Here is a 25,385-nt window from a genome sequence, read left to right on the forward strand (position 1 = left end):
AATTTGGAAACGCCTCCAGACTGTCCGCCTCTGCCAGCGACCGTCGCGCGGCTTCTTCCCGCGCCCAGATTGAAGAAACCCACGCGGGCCACGGGAGTGGGTAGCGTGGAAGACCCGGGTTCGAGTCCCGCCGGGGAAATTCCTCCTTGGCAAGTGGAATCTTGCTCAGGGTTTCTCAGGCGGCGCCGGAAGCCGCGCCATCACCACTCACCGTGGGCGTCAGGGTGTCCCCCGGGCTTCTCTGCCCACGAGCCACGCGAGGGGCTCCTGAGCGAGGCCCGCCAACGCTTTCTATGACGGTTTTGAACTCCAGTTTTTCCTTTTCTAAGGAGCCTTGGGGACCCCGCACTCGCGCCTCAGGAACACGGCCCACGCTGGAGCCCAGACGCCTGGCCCGCTTAGAGAGGCGCCCCCGCCCCGCCCTCCGCGTGACGCGCACGCGGGCGGACCAATCAGAGGACGCGGCTCGAGCCCCACGCACCAGAGGCCCCGCCCTCCAGGCTTAAGAAAGGGCGCGCGGGCAGAACCCGGGCCAGAACGGCGCTCCAAGCGGAGAGCGGGTTTCTGCGACGGCAGGCGGCGCTTGTGCTGCCAGCTCCGTGCTGCGCGCGGTTCTCTCGAGCGCCGCGCTCCGACAGACGTAGCCGGCCCCGAAGGCGCCCAGACGGCAACCCAGCGACCCATGCTGAAGTGAGCGCTCACCGGTCAGCGAGATGCTGGCGCTGCTGACTGCCGGCGTGGCGCTCGCCGTGGCCGCGGGAGGAGCCCAGGACAGTCCGATACCTGGCAGTCGCTTCGTGTGCACCGCGTTGCCCCCCGAAGCGACGCACGCAGGCTGCCCGCTGCCCGCGATGCCCATGCAGGGCGGCACGCTGAGCCCCGAGGAGGAGCTGCGAGCCGCCGTGCTGCAGCTGCGCGAGACCGTCGTGCAGCAGAAGGAGACTCTGGGTGCCCAGCGCGAGGCCATCCGAGAGCTCACCGGCAAGCTGGCCCGCTGTGAGGGACTGGCCGGAGGCAAGGCGCGCGGCTCGGGGGCCACGGGCAAGGACACCATGGGCGACCTGCCGCGGGACCCGGGCCACGTCGTGGAACAGCTCAGCCGCTCGCTGCAGACCCTCAAGGACCGCTTGGAGAGCCTCGAGGTAGCTGTGCGCGAGAGGGCATTCCATTTAGCGGGTGGTGGCCCCAGGATCGTGGGACAGAGGGTGCGGGAGAAATGAGTACGCGCGCGCCCATCCATGGGGAGAGTCGAGTTCGGGGGTGCAAGCCTCGCATCTGCTCTGGACCTTACTGGGATGGCCTCCCTTCTCCCTGTCCTCCTCTGTCCCCTTGTCGGATGGGAAAGGTGAAATCCCCACCCCCATCTCCATCCCGTGGCGCGCGGGGACATACCCACCAGACTTACATGAACTTACTGAGGTTTTTGGCTATTGAACCCAGACGGCCTAGCCTGGAGGGCAATACCGGGTGACCCCGGCAGCCCGTTTCCTCTCCTTGCAAATCTCCGCGATCGGAAGCGGGACACGCTCCCGCTGGCTGTGCCCAGTGCTTGAGAGCCTGTCGCCGGAGGTCAGCTGCCCCTGGGCATCTGGTGTTTTCCTTGACAAATTGGGTCGGGATGTGGGAGGACTGGATTTGACTGATATGCGGGAGAGTGGAGGGGGAAAGCCAGTGCCCCCAGAATGCGAACAAGCCCCTTATTAGCCTCAAAGACGCCTCTATTCATCGAGTCAGAACGTTGTTGTTGTTTTTTTTTTAAGGTGCCCTTCGCCATGACTTTAGGAGAATCGACCTTATCCCGCTATCTTCTCCTGTGTGCAGTTTGGAACTTTGGGGGAAAAAAAATCTTCAATTAATTTTCATCTTACTTCCCACCCTGTTTAAGAAGTGTGGACATTTCTGTTAACAGCGTTTATCAAAATACCTATTAGCAAAAAAATGATGTTTAAATTACAGGTGTTAATTATTGCTAAATTATTGGAGGGTTTCTTTTGGCATAATGGCTATATACAGTATCTCCAGCATCTGTAGCTCCCATGAGTCATTAGGATTACTAAGAGCTAACACTTCTTGAGTTCTAAATGTGACTCAGGCATATTATTTAATTTTAACCCTTGTAATAGAGAACAGCACGAGACAGGTCCTGTTTTCTACAATGTATAATCTGGAGCATTGGGACACAGAGATACAGGAGCTTGCCAAGGGCTGGTGGCTGAGGGTGGCAGACTGCCTCTGAGCCGGCATGATGGCAGAGGAGTAAGAGAAATAGGAAGTGAGGACTTGGATACAGCCCTAAAAACAAAGCTTTCTGGGGGTTGGAATAGTAATATCTGGTGCCTGTCACTTTCCAGGAATATCTCTGATCACTTTTACCCTTGTACCATTTTGGAACTTAGAGACCCTGTTCATTTGTAGACAAAAGCTCACTGTACCATTGATTAATTGCTTGAAAAAAGAAATCCTGCCCGTGTTTTGGGCTTTAATTGACATAGAATTATAGATGTTGGGCTAAATCAGCTTTTCAGGAGGGGAAAGTGAGATTCACAAGTTTCAAATACTGCAGCGAAGTAATTTTTGTCTGACTTTGAAAGCCTCTCCCTACCAAAAAGAAAAAAGAGGTAGGTATCGGTAAAATGTTCTCTTCTGAGCCACTGGCACAATTTAATGCTGCGTTGGAAGCTTCTCGCTGTGTGGTTGGGTCATTGGAGCCGCGTGCCACAGTTTCTATTCAACTGGCCTGAATATGTCCCCCTCCCGCCCTTCCAAAGCTCCAACTCCGCACAAACGCGTCTAATGCCGGGCTGCCAAGCGACTTTCGAGAGGTGCTCCAGCGGAGGCTGGGGGAGCTGGAAAGGCAGTTGCTGCGCAAGGTGGCCGAGCTGGAGGATGAGAAGTCCCTGCTCCACAATGAGACGTCAGCTCACCGGCAGAAGACAGAGAGTACGCTGAACACGCTGCTGCAGAGGGTGACTGAGCTGGAGCGTGGTACGTGCTGTGTGCCTGATGTTCTGTCTGAGGGTGGCCTCCTTTTTACCACATTGGGCAGACCTAGGATTTCCATTTATGGGCAGCCATGAAGCAGTCAGTGGTAGTGGCACAACATGGAGATGATTCTCAGATGTTTGTGTCAATGACAAAGGTGATTGACAGTGGTCATAGGAATTAGCCCCAAGCCTTTATCCGGGGAAAACAAAGGAACTCAGGACCAGCTTGGATCAACAGCCTCACCTCTGACCTCCTGCCAGATGGGCGGTTCAGTCTCTTTTTGACTAGTCATTACAGCAGATTCTGCTTAGTGGGTGAGGTTCCTCCACCAGAGATGGAAGGGGAGAAGAGATGAAGGGTCCGAGATGCTTCAGTTTCTGGTCTCAACCCCCAACTCCCTGGTGGCCTGTGGAGTTTTGGGTCTGGTGGCAGAGGAAGAATTATAATCTCAGATGCCTTAAGCTGACAAAGGCTCTTTCAGGTCATGACTGATAGGAGACTATCCAATAGCAAAACGTCCAGTGACTCTTGTGATGAAAGGAAGGTCAGATGGCGCAGGGAACGGGCTAATGGACTACTGTGTCACTAGGAGTCCCAGGTTTCCCATGTCTCCTTCCTGTTTTCTATTATTTCCCTCGCCTTTCTTAGAAAAGGATGAGAAGTGTGGCTTACCTATTTGACTTTGGTTCTGTTTTGGTTAGTTTTGTTTTCTTGAAAGAGCATCTTGTGATATAGCCTGAACTGGCCTTCAGCTTGCCATCCCCCTGCATCAGCCTCCCAAATGCTGGGATTACAGGCATGCTCTACTATCTCTGGCTTGTCATTGATTCTTGAGTTTTCAAAACAGTTTATGCTGCTGCTAGGTGACTCACTAGGTCTCAGAGCCTTTGTCAAAGGTAAAGCAACTGCCTCTGATTCCTTTCTTGTCTGACAAGAGGGAGGGTAATGTCTACCCCAGCACAATCATAGCGGATCCTTGGGACACTCGGGGCCACGGAGTGAACGCAGTAATAAGTAACTGAAGCAGGTAACTAGAACCAGAGGAGACTTCATGGCTGTGTGCCTCGCTTGGCACAGTGGTCAGCTTGCCAACAGGAGACAGTCAGTAGAAGTCTGAGGTAGAGAATAGAGTTGATGCCAGGCGGTGTGCTGAATGTGGTACCCATTTCACAGATGAGGTAATGCTCCCTCCCCAGGCAGACAAGTATCCTTTATGGATCCTTGCCAAAGAAGCCTGAGACACTTGTCACCGTGACATGAACCTGAGCCTCTTCATCCTCTGTTCCTGGACTGCAGGCCAAAAGAAGAGTTACTCGGGAGCTGCCACTTCATAGCTTTCCCACGTGTTCTCAGCCAGAAGGAGCAGTCAGGGCTCAGGCCCAGCCATGCTGGTTCTGGCAACCGCATTTGTGCCCCTTAGTTCTCACTGGAAGCTCACAGCTGAATGGGCCACAGGATGCTGGGCCTGCCTCTTGTACAGCAGTGGTTCAGAGGAGCCTCTAAGCTTCTTCACACTGCGTGCATGTGTGTGTGTGTGTGTGTGTGTGTGTGTGTGTATACTTACATATATATGTGTATTTATGTACATATATATATATACATAATTGTTTTGTGTGTATGGGTGTTTTGCCTGTATGTATATGTATACCACATTTATACCTGGTATCCACAGAGCCTAGAAAAGGTTGTTGGATCCCCTGGAACTGGAGTTACAGATGATTGTGAACCACCCTGTGAGTGCTGAGAGATGACCCTGGGTCCTCTACAAGATCAACAAGTGTTCTTAATTGCTAATCTATCTCCAATCCCAGACTTCCCTTTGACTACCTCTCCCCCCACCCTCCCACCCCACCCCCACACACCCACGGGACTGCTAGACTTTTTCCTTGTGTCCCACCTACTCAGTTCTGGAATGAGTCTTAAAGGAAACTGACCATCTGGTAAGCCATTTGTTTCTGGGCGCTTCTGAGTGTCTGCTCATTCTGTTCTGTGTCCACTGTACAAGGGTATGTAAATGCCCAGCCCCCAAAGTTCACTATGAGTGGAAACTCAAGCAGGTTCCTTGGAAGCATCCAGCCAAGCCCCGAAGAGGTAGGCCTCAACCGTGTGGCCAGTTTAGGAAGGCTCTGGGGAGTCTCTGCCCTATGGTCCTTCATTCTGCATCCGTTATAAGCCAGATGCTTACCTGGGGGTTCCGTATCTTCTATTAGCCCTGCAACAGGTATCCATGGCAGGTACGGATGAGGCAATAATGATGCTTTTGACCCCTGAAGATCTGAGAAGGTTGGTAGTGATCCCAGAGAAGAAATGGGCTATTATCCCTGCTGGGCAGGAAGCCATCCAGAGCCCAGCAGGTAGCCGCTGACTCTGCACAGCACCCATGTTCCCAGGATGCCCATTTCTCTTGGTTGCAAGACCTGTTCATTTGCAAAGGCTGGCTGGCCAGGCGCAGTTGGCTGGGTGTTGAATTCAGCATTGGCACCGAGAAGACCAGAGCCTCCTCCCTTCAAGCCCCAGGCTGCCTGCCCCCCTCCTTAGGCTTGTCCACCACCTGCAGTTTCTGATTTATTGGTCAAGCCTTTTAATTCCTTAATTGGTTCTAACTAAGTTTCCTCTGAACCTCCAAGCTGTTTTTATTCAAATAAAGGGTACGAGTTTTCAGGCTAGAGCCCCCTCCTCTGCCTCTCAGCTCTCCCAGCTCTAATTAAACCTATCTGTTGTCACCGACCTAATGATATTAAGGACCCTGAGTCTTATTAAATTGGCAAGCCTGCCCACCTGCAAGCATAGAAGCCATTTCTCCTTATTAGATAATGATGCCTTCATTAAGAACACGGCCGTTTGCCACTTGAAGACGAAGTACCGGTCGGTGACTGTACGTAGTGGAAAGAGGGACTTCCGGTCCTGTTGGTTCAGTAGCTGTGTGACCTCGGACAAGTCATTTCTCTGAGCCTCAACACAACAGTACAACCTGCAAAGTTGGAGAGGGTGTTGTCTGGTTCTCTCTCTCTCTCTTTTTTCAGCATAATGAGGGGCAAGCCCTTGCTTTTACTATGGCTTACTTCCTCTGGTGCTTGAGATGGCCAGATCTTTCCAGCTCTGGACAGGTGCTCAGCATGTCTGCAGCCTGATTGGAAGAATGCCTACCATGAGAGGTCAGGATGAGTCAGGGAGACCACACAGCCACAGGGGCATGAGAAATACCAGCTGGAAAACCCAGAGAGACCAGAAAGGTGACCCTGGGCTTTGTTACTGGGCTGTGCAGGAGACCTCTTCAGATAAGGCCTGAAACTTTTCATTTTGGGAGATCATGATGGAGTAAGGTTGTCTGGCTGTCTGGTCTTTTAGGGGTGCTTATGTGAAGAAAAGTGAGTCTCCTTCACTAGCAGGATCTGATCCTTGTGTACAAGGAAAGCTTTCACTACGGCCACTCACAGAATCAATTAGTTCTTTGCAAACTTTGGGTAACACAACTGTTATATCAATTTGAGCTTAAATCAAGGCTGTACTGAAAGTTACATGCCATGTAAGAATTAGTTTGCAAAGCCTTCAGAGGTGCTGTGTACATGAGGACAGCCTGAGATGGCGGGGGTGGGGTGGGGTGGGGGTGGGGTCTCACCACTACTGATAAGGTCTGGATAAGAGCCTGAGGTGGGGGTACCTTTGCAAGTATCTGTCTGCCCCTGGTTCCACATTACAGAAAACAGTCCAGCAATGCAGTTCCGTCTTGAGGAGGCAAGGTCATGCTAGGAGCAAAGGGTTTCCCAGCAGGGACTGAGACAAACTGCCACTTCTGAGTAAAGCTGTAGTGTGGAGACCACAAGCCTGACGCCTTCACCTGACCAGTGCTAATCATTTGCGGTGACAAGTAATGCAGGCTGGCTTGCTCACAAGTGTTTATCGGGTGCTCATGTGCCCAGGAGACATTTCCTCCTCCAAGCCCTGGTCCCTCGGGTTTCCAAGCCTGCCCTTATGAAAGAAGCCAGAGGGGCTGAGAGCTCCAGGAAAGATGGGAGGAAACAAGACTCAGCCGAGGAAGACTTTCCCGGCTTTACGGAACAAGAAAATTAAATCCAGTTTCTCTCTAGACTCTTCCTCTAGTTTCCAGTCATCGAGACTGTGAGGCTAGAAAATGGCCATCAGAAAGGACCAGAGTTGGTGTTTTTGTTTTTGTGTTGTTTCCTTGTGGATTTAAAGAAACATTGCAGGCTGTGGTGGTACACATCTGTAAACCCATTACTTGCTAGGCTGAGGCAGGAGGATTGTGAGTTCAAAGCCAGCCTGGGCAACAAGCTACACAGCAAGGCTTTTACACAGATAGATGGGAATGAAGAGGCTTCTTTAAAAGAAAATGTTCATTGTTTTGTGTATATGCCTGGATATATGTGTGTATGCCACAGCACCTGTGGAGGCCAGAGAGAGGGTTAGAACCCCTGGAACTGGAGATACAGATGGTTGTGAGTTGTCCTGTGACTGCTGGGAATCCAACCCAAGTCCTCTGGAAGAGCAGCAAGTGTGCTTAGCAACTGCGCTAGCTCTCTAGCCCCGAGGCCTCTTTCCTAACAGGCTGCGTGTGGGGGCCCAAACCCACAGGCCTTCTCACGTCACAGGCTTCTCAGGATTCTTTATCCACCCTTTAGTCTCCCTCTAGCCACTGTCCTCCTAACGGACATCACTGCCTCCTGTCCCTTTTCCCTTCTACTGGCTCTGGTCTGTCTTCCCCACCAGACTGTGAGCTTCCAGGAGGCAAGGACTGTCCCTAGGGCTGCTGGATTTGGCCCTTTGACCAGGAGCTGAAGTGCTCTGCGTCTGCCTGAGTGATGGGTCCTGATGAGGTGTACTTTGGCCAGGCTGGCCTGCTATAGCCCCTTTTCCTTCTACCCAGGCAACAGCGCATTCAAGTCACCAGATGCATTCAAAGTGTCCCTTCCTCTCCGCACAAACTACCTGTATGGCAAGATCAAGAAGACATTGCCCGAGCTGTACGCCTTCACCATCTGCCTGTGGCTGCGGTCCAGCGCCTCCCCGGGCATCGGCACGCCATTCTCCTATGCTGTGCCTGGGCAAGCCAATGAGATTGTGCTGATAGAGTGGGGTAATAATCCCATCGAGCTCCTCATCAACGACAAGGTGAGGCCTGCTCGAACTTCACCCTGGTGTCCAAGGGCGTAGACACAAGAGGAAGTCAGTCAAAGTCACACAGCAGATCCTGGCCAGCCATAACCTGTTTCACCCACCTCCTCAGCGTGGAGGAGGCACTCCCACTCCAGAGGGCTGGCAGTGGGATGGGGGTGGCATAGCGTATCTGCAGCCCGTGGAGACCTGGGCTCTGAGTCTGGCCAAGAGGCAGTAGAGGATCCAGGTGTTGAAGGACAGGAAAGGGGTAGGAAAGCAGACTCCACATGCAGGGGCAGCCTGCATGGTCCCTCTCCAGATGCTCTAGTTGAGGGTACCCATGTGAGTGTAGGCATACACTTCAAAGGCGTCATATGTATTGAGATACATCTTACACATGGTAAAACCGACCCTTGAAGTGTACGTTTCAGTTTTAGCTGACCTTGACAAATGCACACAGTTGTATAATCACATCACAATAAAAATATAGAACAGCCCTCTGCCACATTCCCTCATCCACCATTGCAGCCAGAGCCTGCCCAGCCCTTGGCAACTGCTCTTCTCTGCTGCTCTGTAGTCTTGCCTTTCCCAGCGCAGATGCCCCATTTCCATAGGCATTCAGGAGTATGGTTCCTTGAAAGACTTAATTTGGAGCCTCTGGTCACTCAGCCACCTAGTGGGGCTCGGTGGCAGGCTCTCAGTAACTGGGAAGATAATGCAGGATGACTGAATTTAAAGCCTGCTGGGGGCATACACCAAACTGTCTCTCTTCTCCTAAAGTCAGATCCAACACAATAAAAGAATGTCCTTAGTCCAGCATTAAACGGCTGCCCCTGCTGTAGACGCCCCAAGCCCAGCCTCCATTTGGGACTGGCACAGAGGAGACCCCTGCCTATCTGTGATCTTTGTCAAACTGTCACTGGGAGGTGTTTTCTTACTTAGGGAGCACCGTAGAGAAGTTGAAAGTTCTGTGCAGTGGAGTGAGCCTGCGAGTCTTCTAGCAGAGATAACTTGCCTGAGCTAAGGATTTATTGTTCTAAATAACAATGTAGTGCCTGAGGGCCTTGTTTTCCTCTCCCTTTAGACCTCTTGTAAACATCCAATTCCTGAGAGGGAGACTTCAGGTTGCTAGGAGACCAACAGTAACAACAGGGCTATCCTAGCCTAGTGCTCACAGGCTGCTAGGGGGTTCCTGTAGTTGAGTGTGGGGTCTGTATGTGATGGTCTGTATGTGTTCTGTACTATGCTGACATACACATGCATGGAGCCTCCTGCCCTTCCCTTGACACTGGTGAGGCTTTGGACACACACAGGTCCCTGAGTGCTACTGGTCAGGTCCTACACAAGGAACTGGTCAGGCTGGCATGGGAGGGTCAGTCTGTAGCCAGACCCAGAACCAAGAATGTCCAATGTCCTGGGATTGCCACATGCAAGGCAGATGGGTTGGGTGTATTCCTCACAAGACAGGGAGGGGGAGCCCAGCAGGAATCCTAGGTAGTGGAACACTCCCATCCCTGGAGCAATCTGTGGGATTGGGCCCTGGCAAGTCCTCACCTGCATGTTGGTACCCACAGGTGGCACAGCTGCCCTTGTTTGTTAGTGATGGCAAGTGGCACCACATCTGTATCACCTGGACCACTCGAGATGGCATGTGGGAAGCATTCCAGGATGGGGAGAAGCTCGGCACTGGGGAGAACCTGGCACCCTGGCACCCCATCAAGCCTGGGGGTGTGCTCATCCTGGGGCAGGAGCAGGTGGGTACTCCCTCAGGGAATCTGCAAAGGGGGCTGTGCAACTCAGCCACCCAGGATCCCCTTGTTCTTGCCCAAGGTATCTCTCTCCCAGACCCTGCCACTGTATCCTGACAGCCAGCCCCATGAGGAAGCTCCCTAGCTGCAAAGCCCAAGACACTGCAATGTAGTATCTGACAAAGAGGTGTGGGCGTGTCCTTATAGTCACAGGGTCATCTAGTGACTCAGGTCCAGCTGCCTTATAGGAAGGCATCTCCAGTGTCCCTGTGAGTGCCTGCATTTACACCCAGGATACCTGCGGGGGAACTGGGAAGATGATTCAGGGAACTATCTAGGTGAGGAGCAGGAAAGAAGCCAGCTGGTCCTGGGCAGGGAAGAGCTAGCTTGGTGATCATTAAGCACTTTGAGGGCTCACTGTCTCATTCATGGCCTCCTTCCTCATCTCCTCCATTACTTCTCCCCTGAAAGGGGCTGAGTCAGGCTTTAGGCAACTGTCTTTCCCTTCTGCCTCAGTTTCCCCTGTGTAAAATGGGTGGTTTGAGTAAAGCCATTTCCCACACCTCAAATGCCATGAGGCTTCAGGACCTGTAGAATCCATGGTTTTCTCCATCTTGCTTCCCTGGAGAGTCGGGAGGCCAGTTCTCCTTGTGAGCCTGCCCCAAAGTGTCTTGTTTCCATTTTCCAGGACACCGTGGGAGGCAGATTTGATGCCACACAGGCCTTTGTCGGAGAACTTAGCCAGTTCAACATATGGGACCGTGTCCTCCGGGCACAAGAAATCATCAACATCGCCAACTGCTCCACGAACATGCCTGGAAACATCATCCCGTGGGTGGACAACAATGTCGATGTGTTTGGAGGGGCTTCCAAGTGGCCCGTGGAGACGTGCGAGGAGCGTCTCCTGGATTTGTAGCTCCCTTCTCCCTGTCCAGGAGGCCAAGATGGGGCTGTTCTGGGGAGTTCAAGGCCATCTACTCCCCAGTTCAGCTAAAACCTCTGGCCTGAACAGAAAAGAGCCAGAGCCTATTCCCAGGAAACCTCCAAGACAGGCTGTGTGGCCACCTTGTCCTAGGCTCATTTGTTCCTTCTGATTTTTGTCGGTTTTTCGGGGGAGGGGGGGTAGTACCAGGATCCCACGGGAAGAGTCCTGAGCCACTTCCTGCTGGGATTCTGTTAAAGTCTGTGAGCCCTTCCTCCAGCCCCTGTAAATGCTAATGGAGCCCAGCCCTACCTGTGCTTCGGATCCTTGGTATCCCGTGTGTGCTTCCTATTCGTCCCCTTTGATGGCTGTGGGACCACCCTACTGGGGTGGCCTGTGTCCCTTGTGTGTGCGCACATCCCTGCTTTTGACCGAACACATCGCAAAGACGCTACCCCCATCCGCAAAATGGTCTCCCCCTCAGTGTTCCTGTGTGTTCTGGTCTTTCCCTCTGAGGGAATCGCAGCTGGTGGGGGGCCAGCTGCCCAGACAATCCCCGCCATCCCCAAAGCAGAGACCCCCCATGGGGAAGGTCCCCCACGGCCTTCTCCTCCCCTCTGCCACCTCTCAGACCCACGCTTCTAAGGATCATCGCTGGGTTGGCTTTGAAAAGCTGCTCTTCTCATCTGGTGCCAAAAGTTCATTTGCAGCTTCTACAACCTTCGGTGTGGTTTGGGGATTTACTTTCTTCCCCACAAAAAATGAACAGCTATTAGAAGCCTCCCATATTCTTTTGATGCTCAGCCCACTGTGAAGAGTGAGCTTGTTTTGTAAGCCACATTGGTTCCTGTGAGCATCTGACTGTCCCCACCGAGTATTTCCCCCCAGAACTTTGGAGAAAACGGGTGTCATTTGGCTGCTACTTGCTTAGTGACTCCAGGCTACATCATATATCATAATTTATTTTAAAGAGAAAGTGATTCAGTGGGGAAATTTATAAAGCTATAAATATTATATATTTTATTTTTCATACATGTTTGAAGTGCGGATCCATGGATGTTCCATTTGTAGGACCAAGTTGACATTGACATGCCCATCCTGACATTGTATGCCACAAGAGCTCTTGTGATGATGGAATTTTGATTAAAGTGTACTGGAAGATGCCTTCAGCTTCTCTCTCTCTCTCTCTCTCTCTCTCTCTCTCTCTCTCTCTCTCTCTGTCTCTCTCCCTCCACACACACACACACACACACACACACACACACACACACACACACACACACACATACTGGAATCCAGCTAGTTTGGGAGGGATGGGACTTTCTGTTTCCTGGCTATTGTATGGCTGACTGGGTTTCCCCAAGCCAACCCTTGTGGACAGACACACCTGTCTCTGAAGGACATAGAGTGTTGATACTTGGAGTAGTATATGGTTCAGGGGTGTCCCCCTCCTTCCTCAGCGTCATGCTGTGGGCGTCCAGCAGATCATCTGTCCCCAGCCCATCCAAGGAGAGCCTGAGCTCAGCTCTGCACTTTCTCTGTGTAGGTGCTTTTATGACATCTCATTAATATATTTAACGCAGCTCCCTGAAAGCCAATCTCAATTCACAGACAAGTTCAAAGAACCGTCAAAAGTGGCATTTGGATTCTCTTGTGTGTATGTATGCAGATACGTGTGTGTGCAAGTGGAGGTCTCATTCTTCAAGCACTGTCCACCTTAAAAACAATCTTTGCTTATGAGTGTCTGCAAGTATACACACATGCATGTTTGCCCACCATTGGGTTTGTGTGGGGGGATCAATGGAAAACTGTAGGTGTTGGTCCTCACCTTCTACTGTGTTTGAAACAGGGTCTTTTGTTTGCCCCTGTGTTTGCCAGGCTAGCTTCTGGGGGTTTTCTTATTGGCCCTCATCTCACCACAGGAAAGTTGGGGTCCCAGACACACTACTGTGTACTCTGGCCCTTGAGCTTACATGGCAAGAGCTTTACCTACCGGGCCATCTCTCCAGCCCCCCTCCCCCCTTTAATGTCGAGACAGTCTCTCACTGACCTGGAACTCCCCAGGTAAGCAAGGTGCCTCTCTCCTCGGCACTGGGGATAGAACCGAGGTCCTTGTGCTATGAAGGCAGCGCTCTTCAGCCCAGGTTTTGGCTTCCATAGCCAGTGCAAGGCAGACCAGGGTCACAGTCAGCCTTTGGACCTGGAGGCCTTGTACCTTCCTCTGCTCCTTCCTATTCACCTCTGCCTTCTGGTTCTGCAGGGCCAGATGCCACTGCATCCTCCCAGAACCCCTTCTGTCTGCCCACCTGGCTCTGGCTGGCATGGTGATAGTCTCTTTGCTGCCACCACTTTCCATTTCTGTGTCTACTCTCTTGGCAGCTGCAAAGCAATGTTTTCAATTATAGGGAAAGTGGCATCTAACTGTGGGCCACCCGACTTCATATGTCAGATGTACTTAATACTAAGGCTCGGTGGGACTCAGCCTCCAAAACCAAGATCGGTGGGTCACAGAGCTCCCTAGAGTCTATTTTCAATGTGAATTATTACTTGGCAGACTGAGTATCATTATTGTTGGGTAGAACATGAAATTAGGCCAGATGCCCTGCTTGGGGGCCTTTGGAGTTCTACATGATGAAGCTGGTGGAGAGCAGTTTATTTTTAATCCCTTTCATGGTGAGACTACAGCCAGGCAGCTCTCGTGGAAAGGTACCTGGGAGGGGGGCTGGGGAGATGGCACAGTCCATAAAGTGATGTGCAAGCAAGTGCTGAGCAGATCCCTAAGACTCATGTTAGAAAGAAAAGAAAAGAAAAAGGCTGAGCACAAGGTCTCAGCAAAGGTCTGTTAACACCAGCTCTGGTAGGGGATGGGATCCCTGGAGCTCATTGGCTGCTCAGCCTAGCCAATCAGTAAGCTCCAGGTTCAGTGAGAGGCCCTATCAAAATATGAGGTGGAGAGATAGAGGAGCATCTCTAAACTCACCTCTGGGCTGCATGCACCCTCTTGGGCGCACACCCACCCCACTCCCCACATACATATAAGGTGCCTTGGGAGTTTCTTGTTGCCGGGTATTGAGCTGATTTGCCTGTCTCCTGGTGCTGCCCACTGGGAAGCCCTGCTCAGCCAGCTTCCTTTCTGTGACTGAGGCAGCTTGGGAACCCAGAGTATGGGGTCAAAGTACTCCCTGCTTACCTTCCCCAAGGACAAGAGGCACTAGCTGCCCTTATCTTACTGGTCTTCTTGTCAGACATTTGACCTACCTGACGTAAAAGCAGAGAAGAATCATCCACGCAGGCTAAAGAGATGGCTCAGTGGGTAAAGAGCGTTCCTGGTGAGCACAAGGACTCGAGTTCTGAGTTCAAGTCCCAGAACTCACATTTTAAAAGCTGAGCATGTGGCCAGTCACGGTGGCACACACCTTTAATCCCAGTATTTGGGAGGCAGAGGTGGGAAGATCTCTGTGAGTGTGAGGCCAGCCAGACTACACAGTGAGATCCTGTCTCAGAAAAAATCAAAAAGCCTGGAGGGATATACATGTAATCTCAGCTACCTGCCACCCATTTTAGCCAAAGGAAGTTCCAAGCCAGTGTGTGGCCTTTGTTTCAAAACAGAATATAGGTGCCAAGGCTCAGGAAGCCTTGCAGAGGAAAGGAAGGAAGGAATGTAAGAGCCAGAGGATGGAGAGATGTTCCGTGGAACACTGTCTTCAGGACTTGGCCTGCATCAGGGAACTCACTGCCACGAATGGCAACTGTAATAGGGTCACCGTGGCTGTGAGGGGATAGCATGGCTATGGCAACTTATGAAAATAAAGCATTTCATGGTGTGCTCACTTACAGTTTCAGAGGGTTAGTCCATGATCGTCATGGCAGGAAGCATGGTGGCAGGCAGGTCGGCATGGTGTGGGAGCAGTAGCTGAGAGCTTACATCTGATCCTCAAGATGGAAACAGAGAGAGTGAGCGAGACTGAGCCTGGTATGGGCTTTCGAAACCCCAAAGCCCACTCCCAGGGACACACCTCCTAATCCTTTCTATATAGTCCACCAACTGGGGACCAAGCACTCAAACCTGAGCTTCTGGGGCCCATTCCCGTTCAAACTACCACAGTTACCTCCACAAGACCTGCACAGGATCAACCCAAGTAGATAAATCAACACAGGCAGCAGTTCAGAGAGGATTCAGAGCAGACATGAAGGGGGCAGGGGAATGTGTGGAGGGGAATTAGTGCGGCGGGGCGAGGGGGAGGGAGTGGATATGATGAAGATACGTTGTTTACATGTATGAAGTGAAAGAACAAATAAAAGATGTTCTATTAAAAATAAAGGTGGATGGCTCTTGAGGAATAGTGCCCAAAGTTGACCTCTGACCAGCACACACAATTTCACACACACACACACACACACACACACACACACACACACACACACACACACACACAATCAGCTATCAAATCCAGTGAGTTCTTCATGTCTTGAGCTCCCCTTCTGAAGAAAGACCCATGGACTCAGTTTCCCAACCCAAAATACTTACCTTTGCTCGAGGCTGAAGAACACTCCCGCAGTGAACTTGCTCCTCTAACAAGGGTGGGGTAGGACACCTCTTGAATGGTCTTGTTGGTTAAGGATCACCATGGAAACTGAAGCCGATGATCAATGAACATGATAAAAACCACAGCCAAAACCAAGGGAGGCTGGCGCCAGGTGTCTGCTGATCAGAAGGCAGGCTTCTGTCCTGCTGGACTCCAGGAACCCAGCACCAGCCCTCACTATGTGGAAGGTCTCACTGTATGTGCACTCTGCGGCATACGTGTGGAAATCAGAGGACAGCTTATGGGAGTTGGTTCTCTCCTTCTAACTGGGTAGGTCCCAGGGATAGAACTCAGGCTGCCAGCGTTGGCAGCAAGCACCTTTACCTGATGAGCACTCTCACCGGCCATGTTTGATGGTATTATTGGTAGAATGTAGGAGGGAGAGACAAGTTTGAGTAGATAGATTCATCATTCTCTCAATCTCTCTCTCTCTCTCTCTCTCTCCCTCTCCCCTTCTCTCTCTCTCCCTCTCTCCCCCTCTCCCCTTCCTGGCCACCATGAGGAGAGAGGCTTTGCTCCCACACACTATCCTTGCCATGATGACGTCCTCCCTTGCCACAGCCCACAGCACTGAGGCCGAGTGGCCACAGACCGAGCCCTCTGAAATCAGGAACTAAAGGAAGCCTTCCTCTGTGTAGTGAGTGTCCTCGGGTATTTTGTCACAGGAGGTGAAAAGCGGGCTGACACAGCTAGGGACGTGGCCACAGCGACTAGGAGTCAGCGAAGGAGACAAAACAAGGATGGACTGCGACGGAGAAGGAGGGAACAGAACCAGAGACTAATTGTTAAGTGTAGCAGTGTGGGAAATTATCCTAGACAGTTTGAATACAATTGGTGTGTGTGGTTCTTGTCTTCTATATGATTTAAAAGACAATTACACAAAGCAATAATTATAAATTTGCATTGACGGACATAGTATACAAAGTTGTCATTTGTATAACAATAACAGACCGCTGGGAAGAGAATGGAGCTATGAGAAAGCAAAATTTGGGCCACCGTTGTAATTAAATTAATACTAATCGGAACTAGATTGCTATAAATTAAGATGCTAATTATAGTGTCCAGGAAACCACAAAGAGAGTGACTCAAAAGAACGCATTCAAAGAAATAGGACTGGAAACTGAGAGTGGAGGCGCACGCCTTTCAGCCCAGCACTTGGGCGGCAGAGGCAGGTGGATTTCTGTGAGTTCTAGGCCAGCCTGGTCTAGTCTACATGTGTGAGTTCAAGGACAATCAGGGCTACATAGTGAGACCCTGCCTCAAAGAGAGAGGGGGAGGGAGGGAGGGAGGGAGGGAGGGAGGGAGGGAGGGAGGGAGGGGGAGGGGGAAGAAATAGGATTGGAGAGATGGTTCTGCAGTTTAAAGTACTGACTGCCCTTCCAGGGATGGATGAGTTCCCCCACCACCATGTTAGGTGATGGTATCAGCAGTGATGGTGGCGGCAGTGGCTACGGAGGCTCTGAACCCACACACTGAGCACCACACAGGGCACATGTCTCTCCCCAGAGCATCTCAGCACAGTGTCCTGATGTCATGAGACATAACCAGTGAGCACGAGGAAGAATCTTTCCCCCAATCCTGCCGTCAGCCATAGCTTCTACTGAAGTTGAAATTGAGCCCTAGGCCTTGATCCTCCAGAGAGACACGGATAGACCCAGGCTAAGTGGCACAGAGAGACTTTAAGGAGAGCCCAACCTCACACGCCTGTCCAAAATGCCAACTGGAGAGATGGCTCAGCAGTTAAGAGCACTTGTCACGCTTGCAGAGGACCTGGATTTGGTTCCCAGCACCCACATGGTGACTCACAGCCATCCACAGCTCCAGTTCTGACCTCCAGGGGCCCCTGGCATCACATGACCTACATACACACAAGCAGTCAAAACACTCATACACAGAAAGTAAAATAAATAAATCTGAAGCAAAAGCAAACTGTGAACTGTTTTACCTCCCGCCCACTCTGGTGGGGGTTATACCTCCCATCCTCTGGTGGGGGTTATACCTCCCATCCTTTGGTGGGGGTTTATAACTCCTATCCCCTCTGGTGGGGGGCGGGGCAGAGGTTGACTTCAGCTGCTGGTCCTCAGATGGAATCCACCTTGTATTTTGTTTTAAGATATATACATAAAACAAAACCAACCAAGTGAACTAAGAGACCCAAGCCAAGCAAAAACAAGCATCCTTCCTGTCCTTTGGCATCTCATGATTTCTAAAGGCAAACATAAAGAATGAGTCAAGGGGCTGGAGAGATGGCTCAGCGGTTAAGAGCACTGGCTGCTCTTCCAGAGGACCGGGTTCAATTCCCAGCACCACATGGTAGCTCACGACTGTCTGTAACTCCAGTTCCAGGGATCTGACACTCTCACACCAATGCACATGAAAATAAAATTAAATAATAATAATAATAATAATAATAATAATAATAATAATAAAGAACCAGAGTCAAATCCTCACACAGACAATTTGTTCTAACTAGTAGAAACCATATTCACCCATGACCCGGTTTAATCCCATATGGATTTCCAGATCCTATTTGCGTGGAATGATCCCAGTATCACCTTACAGCCTAGCATGAGAGAGATGGTTAAGCCAAATATTATGCAAGTTATCATCTCAGAAAGCCTTCACCTGAGTAGACCTGGGGGGCTAGGACATTTTTCATAGACTCGTGTGTGTGTGTGTGTGTGTGTGTGTGTGATGTGTTCACACACCTTTGAGTAGAGACCACAGTGACATCTGATGTCTTCTTCAATCACACTACCTTATTTCTTGAGACAGGGTCTCTTATTGAACCTGGAGCTTGATCATTTGACTAGACTGGATCTCCAGCAAGTCCCAGGGACCCTCCTGTCTCCACCTGACCAGTTGTGGCGTTATAAGCATGTATCAGTGTGCCAGGGGATTCAAACTCAGGTCTTCATGCTTGCACAGCAAGATTCCACTTACGGAGCCATTTCCCCAGTGCTCACAAAGATTCCTTTTTAAACAGGGTTTTTCTCTGTATCCCAGGCTGGCTTTGAAGTCACCATAAAGCCCAGGCTGACCTTAAACTTGCAGTCTTCCTTCCTCTGCTCCAGAGCACTGGGATGGCAGCTTTGAGCATCCAAACGGCAAGCACAGAGACTTTTTTAATGCTCCCTCAATCCACACGATCCAATCAAGAGCTGTCGCAGACCGTCGGCTCCGGGAGGGGAACATTTGCACAGAGAGGATTTGGCTGTCTCTGGAAGCTCATCAAGGCCAGGGCTGCCAGTGTTCCCTTCTATCACTTTGGCCTTGACGGGCTGCTGGTTTCCCTTTGTTTTCTCAAAGAAGCATAAAGCAAATTTGCCCGCTCTGCAAAGCACTCCTATTCATGGCCATTGTCAGTGCAAATATTCTCAAGCACATTTAAAAACCCTGTTCAAGCAGAAGTAAGTCACAGACGCTTGCAGCTTGGGGGTACACTGGCATGTCTTTGTCACTTGTCGTCATACACAAGTGACAGTGTCCTGAGGGAACAACAGTCAACTCTGAATTTCCATGCTTAAGGCGACGACATCGATCACAAAGGGGCTACATCTCAGCCCAAAACTTGGGTGTGTGTGTGTGTGTGTGTGTGTGTGTGTGTGTGTGTGTGTGTGTTAGGGTTTCTATTGCTGTGACGAAAACACCATGACCAAAAAGCAGGAGCTGATGCAGAGGCCATGGAGGGGTGCTGCTTACTGGCTTGTTCCTCATGGCTTGCTCAGCCTGCTTTCTTGTAGAACCCAGGACCAGGGACGGCACCACCCACAGTGGGCTGAGCTTTCCCTTATTGATCATTAACTAAGAAAATGCCCTGCAGATGGATCTTAATGGGGGCATTTTCTCAGTTGAGGATCCCTCCTTTCAGATAACTGGAGATTGTGTCAAGTTGACACAAAACTAGCTGCCACAGTGTATGTGTGTGTGTGGTGTATGTGCATGTGATGTGATGTGTGTGTGTGTGTGTGTGTGTGTGTAGTGTATGTGTGGGTGCAGTGTGTGTGTGTGTGTGTGTGTGTGTGGTGTATGTGTGGGTGCAGTGTGTGTGTGTGTGTGTGTGGTGTAATGCATGTGATGTGATGTGTGTGTGGGGAGGGGTGCAGTGTATGTGTATGTGTGTGTGGTGTAATGCATGTGATGTGTGTGTGTTTGTGTGTGTGTGTGGTGTGTAGTGTATGTGTGGGTGCAGTGTGTGTGTGTGTGTGTGTGTGGTGTAATGCATGTGATGTGATGTGTGTGTTTGTGTGTGTGTGTGTGTGTGTAGTGTATATGTGGGTGCAGTGTGTGTGTGTGTGTGTGTGTGTGTGTGTGGTGTAATGCATGTGATGTGATGTGTGTGTGGGGAGGGGTGCAGTGTATGTGTATGTGTGTGTGGTGTAAGGCATGTAATGTGATGTGTGTGTTTGTGTGTGTGTGGTGTGTGGTGTAATGCATGTGATGTGATGTGTGTGTTTGTGTGTTTGTGTGTGTGTGTGTGTGTAGTGTATGTGTGGGTGCAGTGTGTGTGTGTGTGTGTGTGGTGTAATGCATGTGATGTGATGTGTGTGTGGGGAGGGGTGCAGTGTATGTGTATGTGTGTGTGGTGTAATGCATGTGATGTGTGTGTGTTTGTGTGTGTGTGTGGTGTGTAGTGTATGTGTGTGTGTGGTGTGTGTGGTTTGTGTGTGTTTGTGTGTGTGTGTAGTGTATGTGTGGGTGCAGTGTATGTGTGTGTGTGTATGTGGTGTATGTGCATGTGATGTGATGTGTGTGTTTTTGTGTGTGTTTGTGTGTGTGTGTGGTGTGTAGTGTATGTGTGGGTACAGTGTATGTGTGCTGTGTGTGTGTGTGGTTTGTGTGTGTTTGTGTGTGTGTGTTTAGGCCTCGGACAATGAGTTAGAACTCAGTTTAGATCCCCAGCACATATATGCTTCTCACCTGTGATCTCAGCACCGGGGAGGTGGAGACAAGGGGATCTCTGTTCTTGCTGACCAGTGAGTTCCAAGTTCACTGAGACCCTGTCTCACAAAATAAGGTGGAGAGATGCTCAGTGGTTAAGAGCACTTACTGTTCTTGCAAAAGACCCCCCATTCAGTTCCCAGCACTCACAACAATTTGTAACTCCAGCTCCAGGGGATCTGATGAACAATTTTAACCTCCAAGAGCTCCCCCACACCAGCGGCATCCCTCACCCACAAATCAAAGTAAAAATAAATCTTTAAAATACAATAATCAGGTGGAGAGTGGTGATTGAGGAAGACACCTGGCACCAACCTCTGATCTACACATACCACACACCACACACCCATCGCACACATACCATACACACACCACACACCCATCGCACACATACCATACACACACCACACACCCATCACACACATACCATACACACACCACACACCCATCTCACACATACTATACACACACCACACACACCATACACACCACACACCCATTTCACACATATCATACACACACCACACACACCATACACACACCATACACACCACACACACACCTCACACATACCATACACACACCACACCACACACACACCATACACACCACACACATACCTCACACATACCATACACACACCACATACACACCATACACACCTCACACATACCATACACACACCACATACACACCATACACACCACACACACACCTCACACATACCATACACACACCACACACACCATACACACCACACACATTTCACACATACCATACATACCACACACACACACACAACACCATACACACACCACACACACACACACATACCACACTACACACTCACACACCATACACCACACAAATGCGCACACGTGCACACGAGCGTGCACACCCCCCTCATACTTGCACAGCTAGCACTTTGCTCACCCAGTCATCCACCCAGCCTTCCTTTTTTTTTTTTTTTTGTCAGGGTCTCTCACTGAACCTGGAGCTCACCAGCTGGGCTAGACTAACTTACTGCTCCTGTCTCGGTTTCCCCAGGGCTGTGACCACAGGCACCTTTTAACACGCCCTCCAGGGCAGCCTCCTGCTTATTATGCAGCAGAACTTTGCCAAATGAATTATCTCCCAGCCCCTCTTGGCTGAATTTTGTGGCCGGAAGGGTCACTTTGTCCTGCATGAGGTTCGGGTCTCTGTACAGCCCAGGTGTGAACGGATGTACAAACTACATCCCACTGCGCCTCTGGCCCAGGTCCTCCCATTGGGGCCCTCCTCACAGCTTCCTCTCCTGTTCTATTTTAGGGGTTCCCAGTGCAACCAACATAGAATAAATAAATACAGAAGCCACAAGAGGCACCAAGCAAACAGAAAAAAAAAAAAATCCTTACATGCATGAGTGTGGAAACAGCTCCCAGGAGAGTTTCCTGAAACATCCATGGGGAATATTCAGAGTCACTTTGAAGGAACCCAGAGACCACCCATTTACAGGTCAGGAAACTGAGGCTCAGATTCTTGAAAAAAAAAAGCCAAACTTTACCGTGTTTGTCTTGACAATATATTCTTCACGCTCACACTGCCTGTCTCATTCTCTAGCTAATAAGATGCATGCAATCCTTTTGCACCCCTTGAGATGTAATTTAAAAATAAATGCACCATTTGGCCTATTTACAAAGCAAGGTGTATACAGGGATCAGTTAACCTGGAAACCCGTGGTGATGGGGATTGCCTCAGTGGGAAAGCCCAGGGTCAAGCTTCCTTTGGGGCACCGGGGATGCTAGGGCCACACTGCCAGCATCCGAGGGACACAGGACTCTGATTCCCTGCCTTCTCTCTGCTGAGACTTGCTCTACACACACTGTCCCTGTGCCTGGTGCACTCAGGGCCCTAACCTAGATTGTGGTTAGGCCTGAGTACACTGCAGAAAGCACACCATTCCATCTGTATGACTGCACAGCTGGAAACAGCTGGGCAAGGGTGTGCCCCCAAGGCCTGAGATGATGGCAACACTATACAGCTGGAGTCTGGCTCAGCTGTGCTCTGTGGGTCTTGAGGACCAAAGAGGAATGTAGTGTGAGTATGTGTATGGGTGTGTTAGAGATAGGGTCCCTCACTAACCTGGAATGTGCTGATTTGGTCAGGCTGGCTGGCCAATGAGTCCCGGGGATCCACCTGTCTCTGCCTTTCCAATACTGGGATCACAAGCATGTGCCATCATGTCTAGCTTTTTAAGGGGGCTCTAGGGGCTTAGAACTCAGGTCCTCCTGCTTGCATAGCAAGTAGTTTACTGACTGAGCCATTGCACCAGCCCCAACCTGAAGCTCTTGATCATCTTTTGCTCTGGAACTCTGGGAGAACTGGGGGTGGGGTTCTTTACAGTTCTGCTCCAGAAGGATGCTCTAGAATTCCTTTAGCCACACAACATCCCCACCAAGACAACCAGTTCTTTATTTCTGTCACAAAGATGAGGTGACTGAGACTTAAGAAACTGAACTGGGGAGGGCAGTGAGGTGGCTCTGTGGGTAAAGGTGCTTGCTGCCAAGCTTATCATCCCAAGTTCCATCCCTGATACCCACATGGTGGAAAGAGAGAGCTGACTCCAGCAAGTTGTTCCCCGACCTCCACATGCACACTGTAGCATACACACACACACACACACACACACACACACACACACACACACACTCACACACACTCACACACACATACTACATAAAAATGTATAAAAGGAACAGAAGGGATTTGTCTAAGTATGCATACATGGTGAGAGAAGAGAAGGCCCTGAACGCCTATCCTGAGAACATCTGTCCTAGAGACCTGGGAGAATGGAACTGAGATAGTCTGGTGTTCATCCAGCCCTGCCCCTAGCAATTATTACTGCAAGCTTCTGAGGGGCCCCTGGGAGCCCAGGAACAGCCTCCAGTCATCTGCAAATGCCCAGGGCAAAGTCCTGCTCACCAAACCCTGGCTCTCTTCCTCCTTCTCCTCTTGTTTCTCTCTTGCAAATATTTACTGTTGCTTGGAGAGCTGTTGCCATAGTTACAGCATCCTCAGAAGCTGAGGGTCCAAGTTGGACTTTCAACTTCAAAATTCAAGAGCAGAGTAAGTGGGTTGCTTCTTAAAACTCTAAATCCACAGCTAATAGTGTCCCATCGCTGGGCAACTCCTTTGTGGACCGAATGCTGAGGGAAAAGAAAAGTGGGGTTCTGGGGTTGTGAGGAAACCCTAGCCCACAGCTCCAGGAGTTGTAGAGAGAATAACAATTACATGAACTTCCCTTGAGAAGGGGACTCTTCTTCTGGAAGGTCCCAGCCTCCACTGACACTGAGTTGAGATAGACACTATAGGAACTCTATAGTGGGCTGGTCAGCCACTCTGGGAGTGGGAAAGGATTTGTGGCTGGTGAATGAATTCACCTCATCTTAGATCCTTTTTCTGTTGCTGTGATATAACAACAATAACCTCTCTCCTCTCTCTCTCTCTCTCTCTCTCTCTCTCTCTCTCTCTCTCTCTCTCTCTCTCTCTCTCACACACACACACACACACACACACACACACAGACTGATGAAAGCAACGTACGGGTTTATTCTGGCTCACAGTTCAAGGGTGCAGTCCATCATGACGAAGAAGGGAAAAGGAGCTTGAAAAAACTGGTCACGTCCCATCCGCAATCAGGAAGCAGAGATCGATGCATGCACGCTGCTGCTCATCTCCCTCCCTCCACTTACATAGTTCAGGACCCCAGCCAGAGAGTAGTGTTTTCCCGCTTAATTAACATAATCTTTGGGCTGCATATGGGCCTAAAGACAGTCTAAGGTAAATTGTAATTAGGCTCTAGACCTGCAACATTCCAACCTCCCCACACACTTCTTTCCAAGAATTCTGGTTCACAAGACATAGTAGAGGGTAGCCTTGAACTCTTGACTTTCCTCATTCCACTTCCCAAGAGCTGAGACTATAGACATGAACCACCAGGCCCAGAGCTTTACAGCTTGTTTTTGAAGAGCTCTCAGCTGAGGATGGGTTGAGTATTAACTAGAGAGCAGCAGCAATGGGGGGGGGGTGAGCGAGCGAGCATTGGTCCCATAGGTGGGTGCTGAAGTCAGCCTCTGGGAAAAGTAGATTTGTTCATCACATGTGCCACTATGATGGGCACTCCTGGTTCCCAGAGAGAGCTGGCAGAGCTGGTGAGAAGGTGTATGCATCTGAGACCTGGGAAATAAAGGCAATGGCTTACTTCTATAAGATCTCCCAATGGGCAGATGCTCTAAGATAATGTATGGCTTAGCTCCTATGGTCGATATGTGGTGACTTGAAGGCATCGGGAACCTGACTGCAACTAAGCTGGGGACTACAGAGTTGTGGGGAACTTTGGGTTACACTGCTCTGCTGTTCCTGCAAGTCCATTCCTGGGCATCAGGAGAGGTGTGGTTAGGTTTCCTGTGTCTTGGGTTTGCTTCCCTGATCCAATCTAGACCTGTGTGTTTTAATCCTCCCAGAAGGAGGCCAGCATCTCTAGGAGGGAACACGACTGATTTATCCAGGTTGTGAGATCTGGTCACTAGAGTGATTGCTGCCTTAAGTGGATAGGTCCATAATCCAACACTGAGTGGGATAAAGGAGTTGCAATTAGATGCAAAGTCCAGAAGTATTGTGCAGCATATTGTTCTAACACACACACACACACACACACACACACACACACACACACACACACACCCCAAGGGTACATTGCTTGACACAGTGTCCTCTCTGGGCAGTTCAGCCAGCACGGTTCCTTCCTGCTTGCACACAGGGGTTAATGCTGCATACACAGCAGAGAGTTTTGAGGATGGGAAGGTCTGAGGTGTATGTGAGTTACTCTTCTCTTTGCTATTACAAAACACTTGGTAGAAGCAACTTAGGGAAGGAAGGGTTTCTTTGGGTTCGCAGTTTGGGAGTGCACAGTCCGGTGTGGCTGGCAGTGAAGACAGGACAGCAGGAGGTCAAGGCAGCTGGTCACGGGGCATTCCCAGTCAGGAAGCAGAGAGGGATGGATGCTGGCGCTCAGCTCTCCTTCTCCTATTTATTCAGTTTAGTAGGACT

The 25,385-nt window shown here is 50.5% G+C and overlaps 1 protein-coding gene across 1 annotated transcript; it reads left to right on the forward strand.

The window, feature by feature from the left end:
• The first annotated feature begins 545 nt into the window (after positions 1-545).
• Nptx2 (neuronal pentraxin 2) lies at positions 546-11,934 on the forward strand. The gene is made up of 5 exons (XM_052754420.1): positions 546-1,142; positions 2,769-2,985; positions 7,871-8,115; positions 9,675-9,854; positions 10,537-11,934. The coding sequence occupies exons 1-5, from the start codon at positions 714-716 to the stop codon at positions 10,762-10,764; spliced, it is 1,299 nt and encodes a 432-aa protein (XP_052610380.1). The 5' UTR covers positions 546-713; the 3' UTR covers positions 10,765-11,934.
• The last annotated feature ends 13,451 nt before the right edge of the window (positions 11,935-25,385 follow it).

Source organism: Peromyscus californicus, unplaced genomic scaffold, assembly GCF_007827085.1.
Source record: "Peromyscus californicus insignis strain IS unplaced genomic scaffold, ASM782708v3 Scaffold_2__1_contigs__length_46816999, whole genome shotgun sequence".
NCBI classification, from domain to species: Eukaryota; Metazoa; Chordata; class Mammalia; order Rodentia; family Cricetidae; genus Peromyscus; species Peromyscus californicus.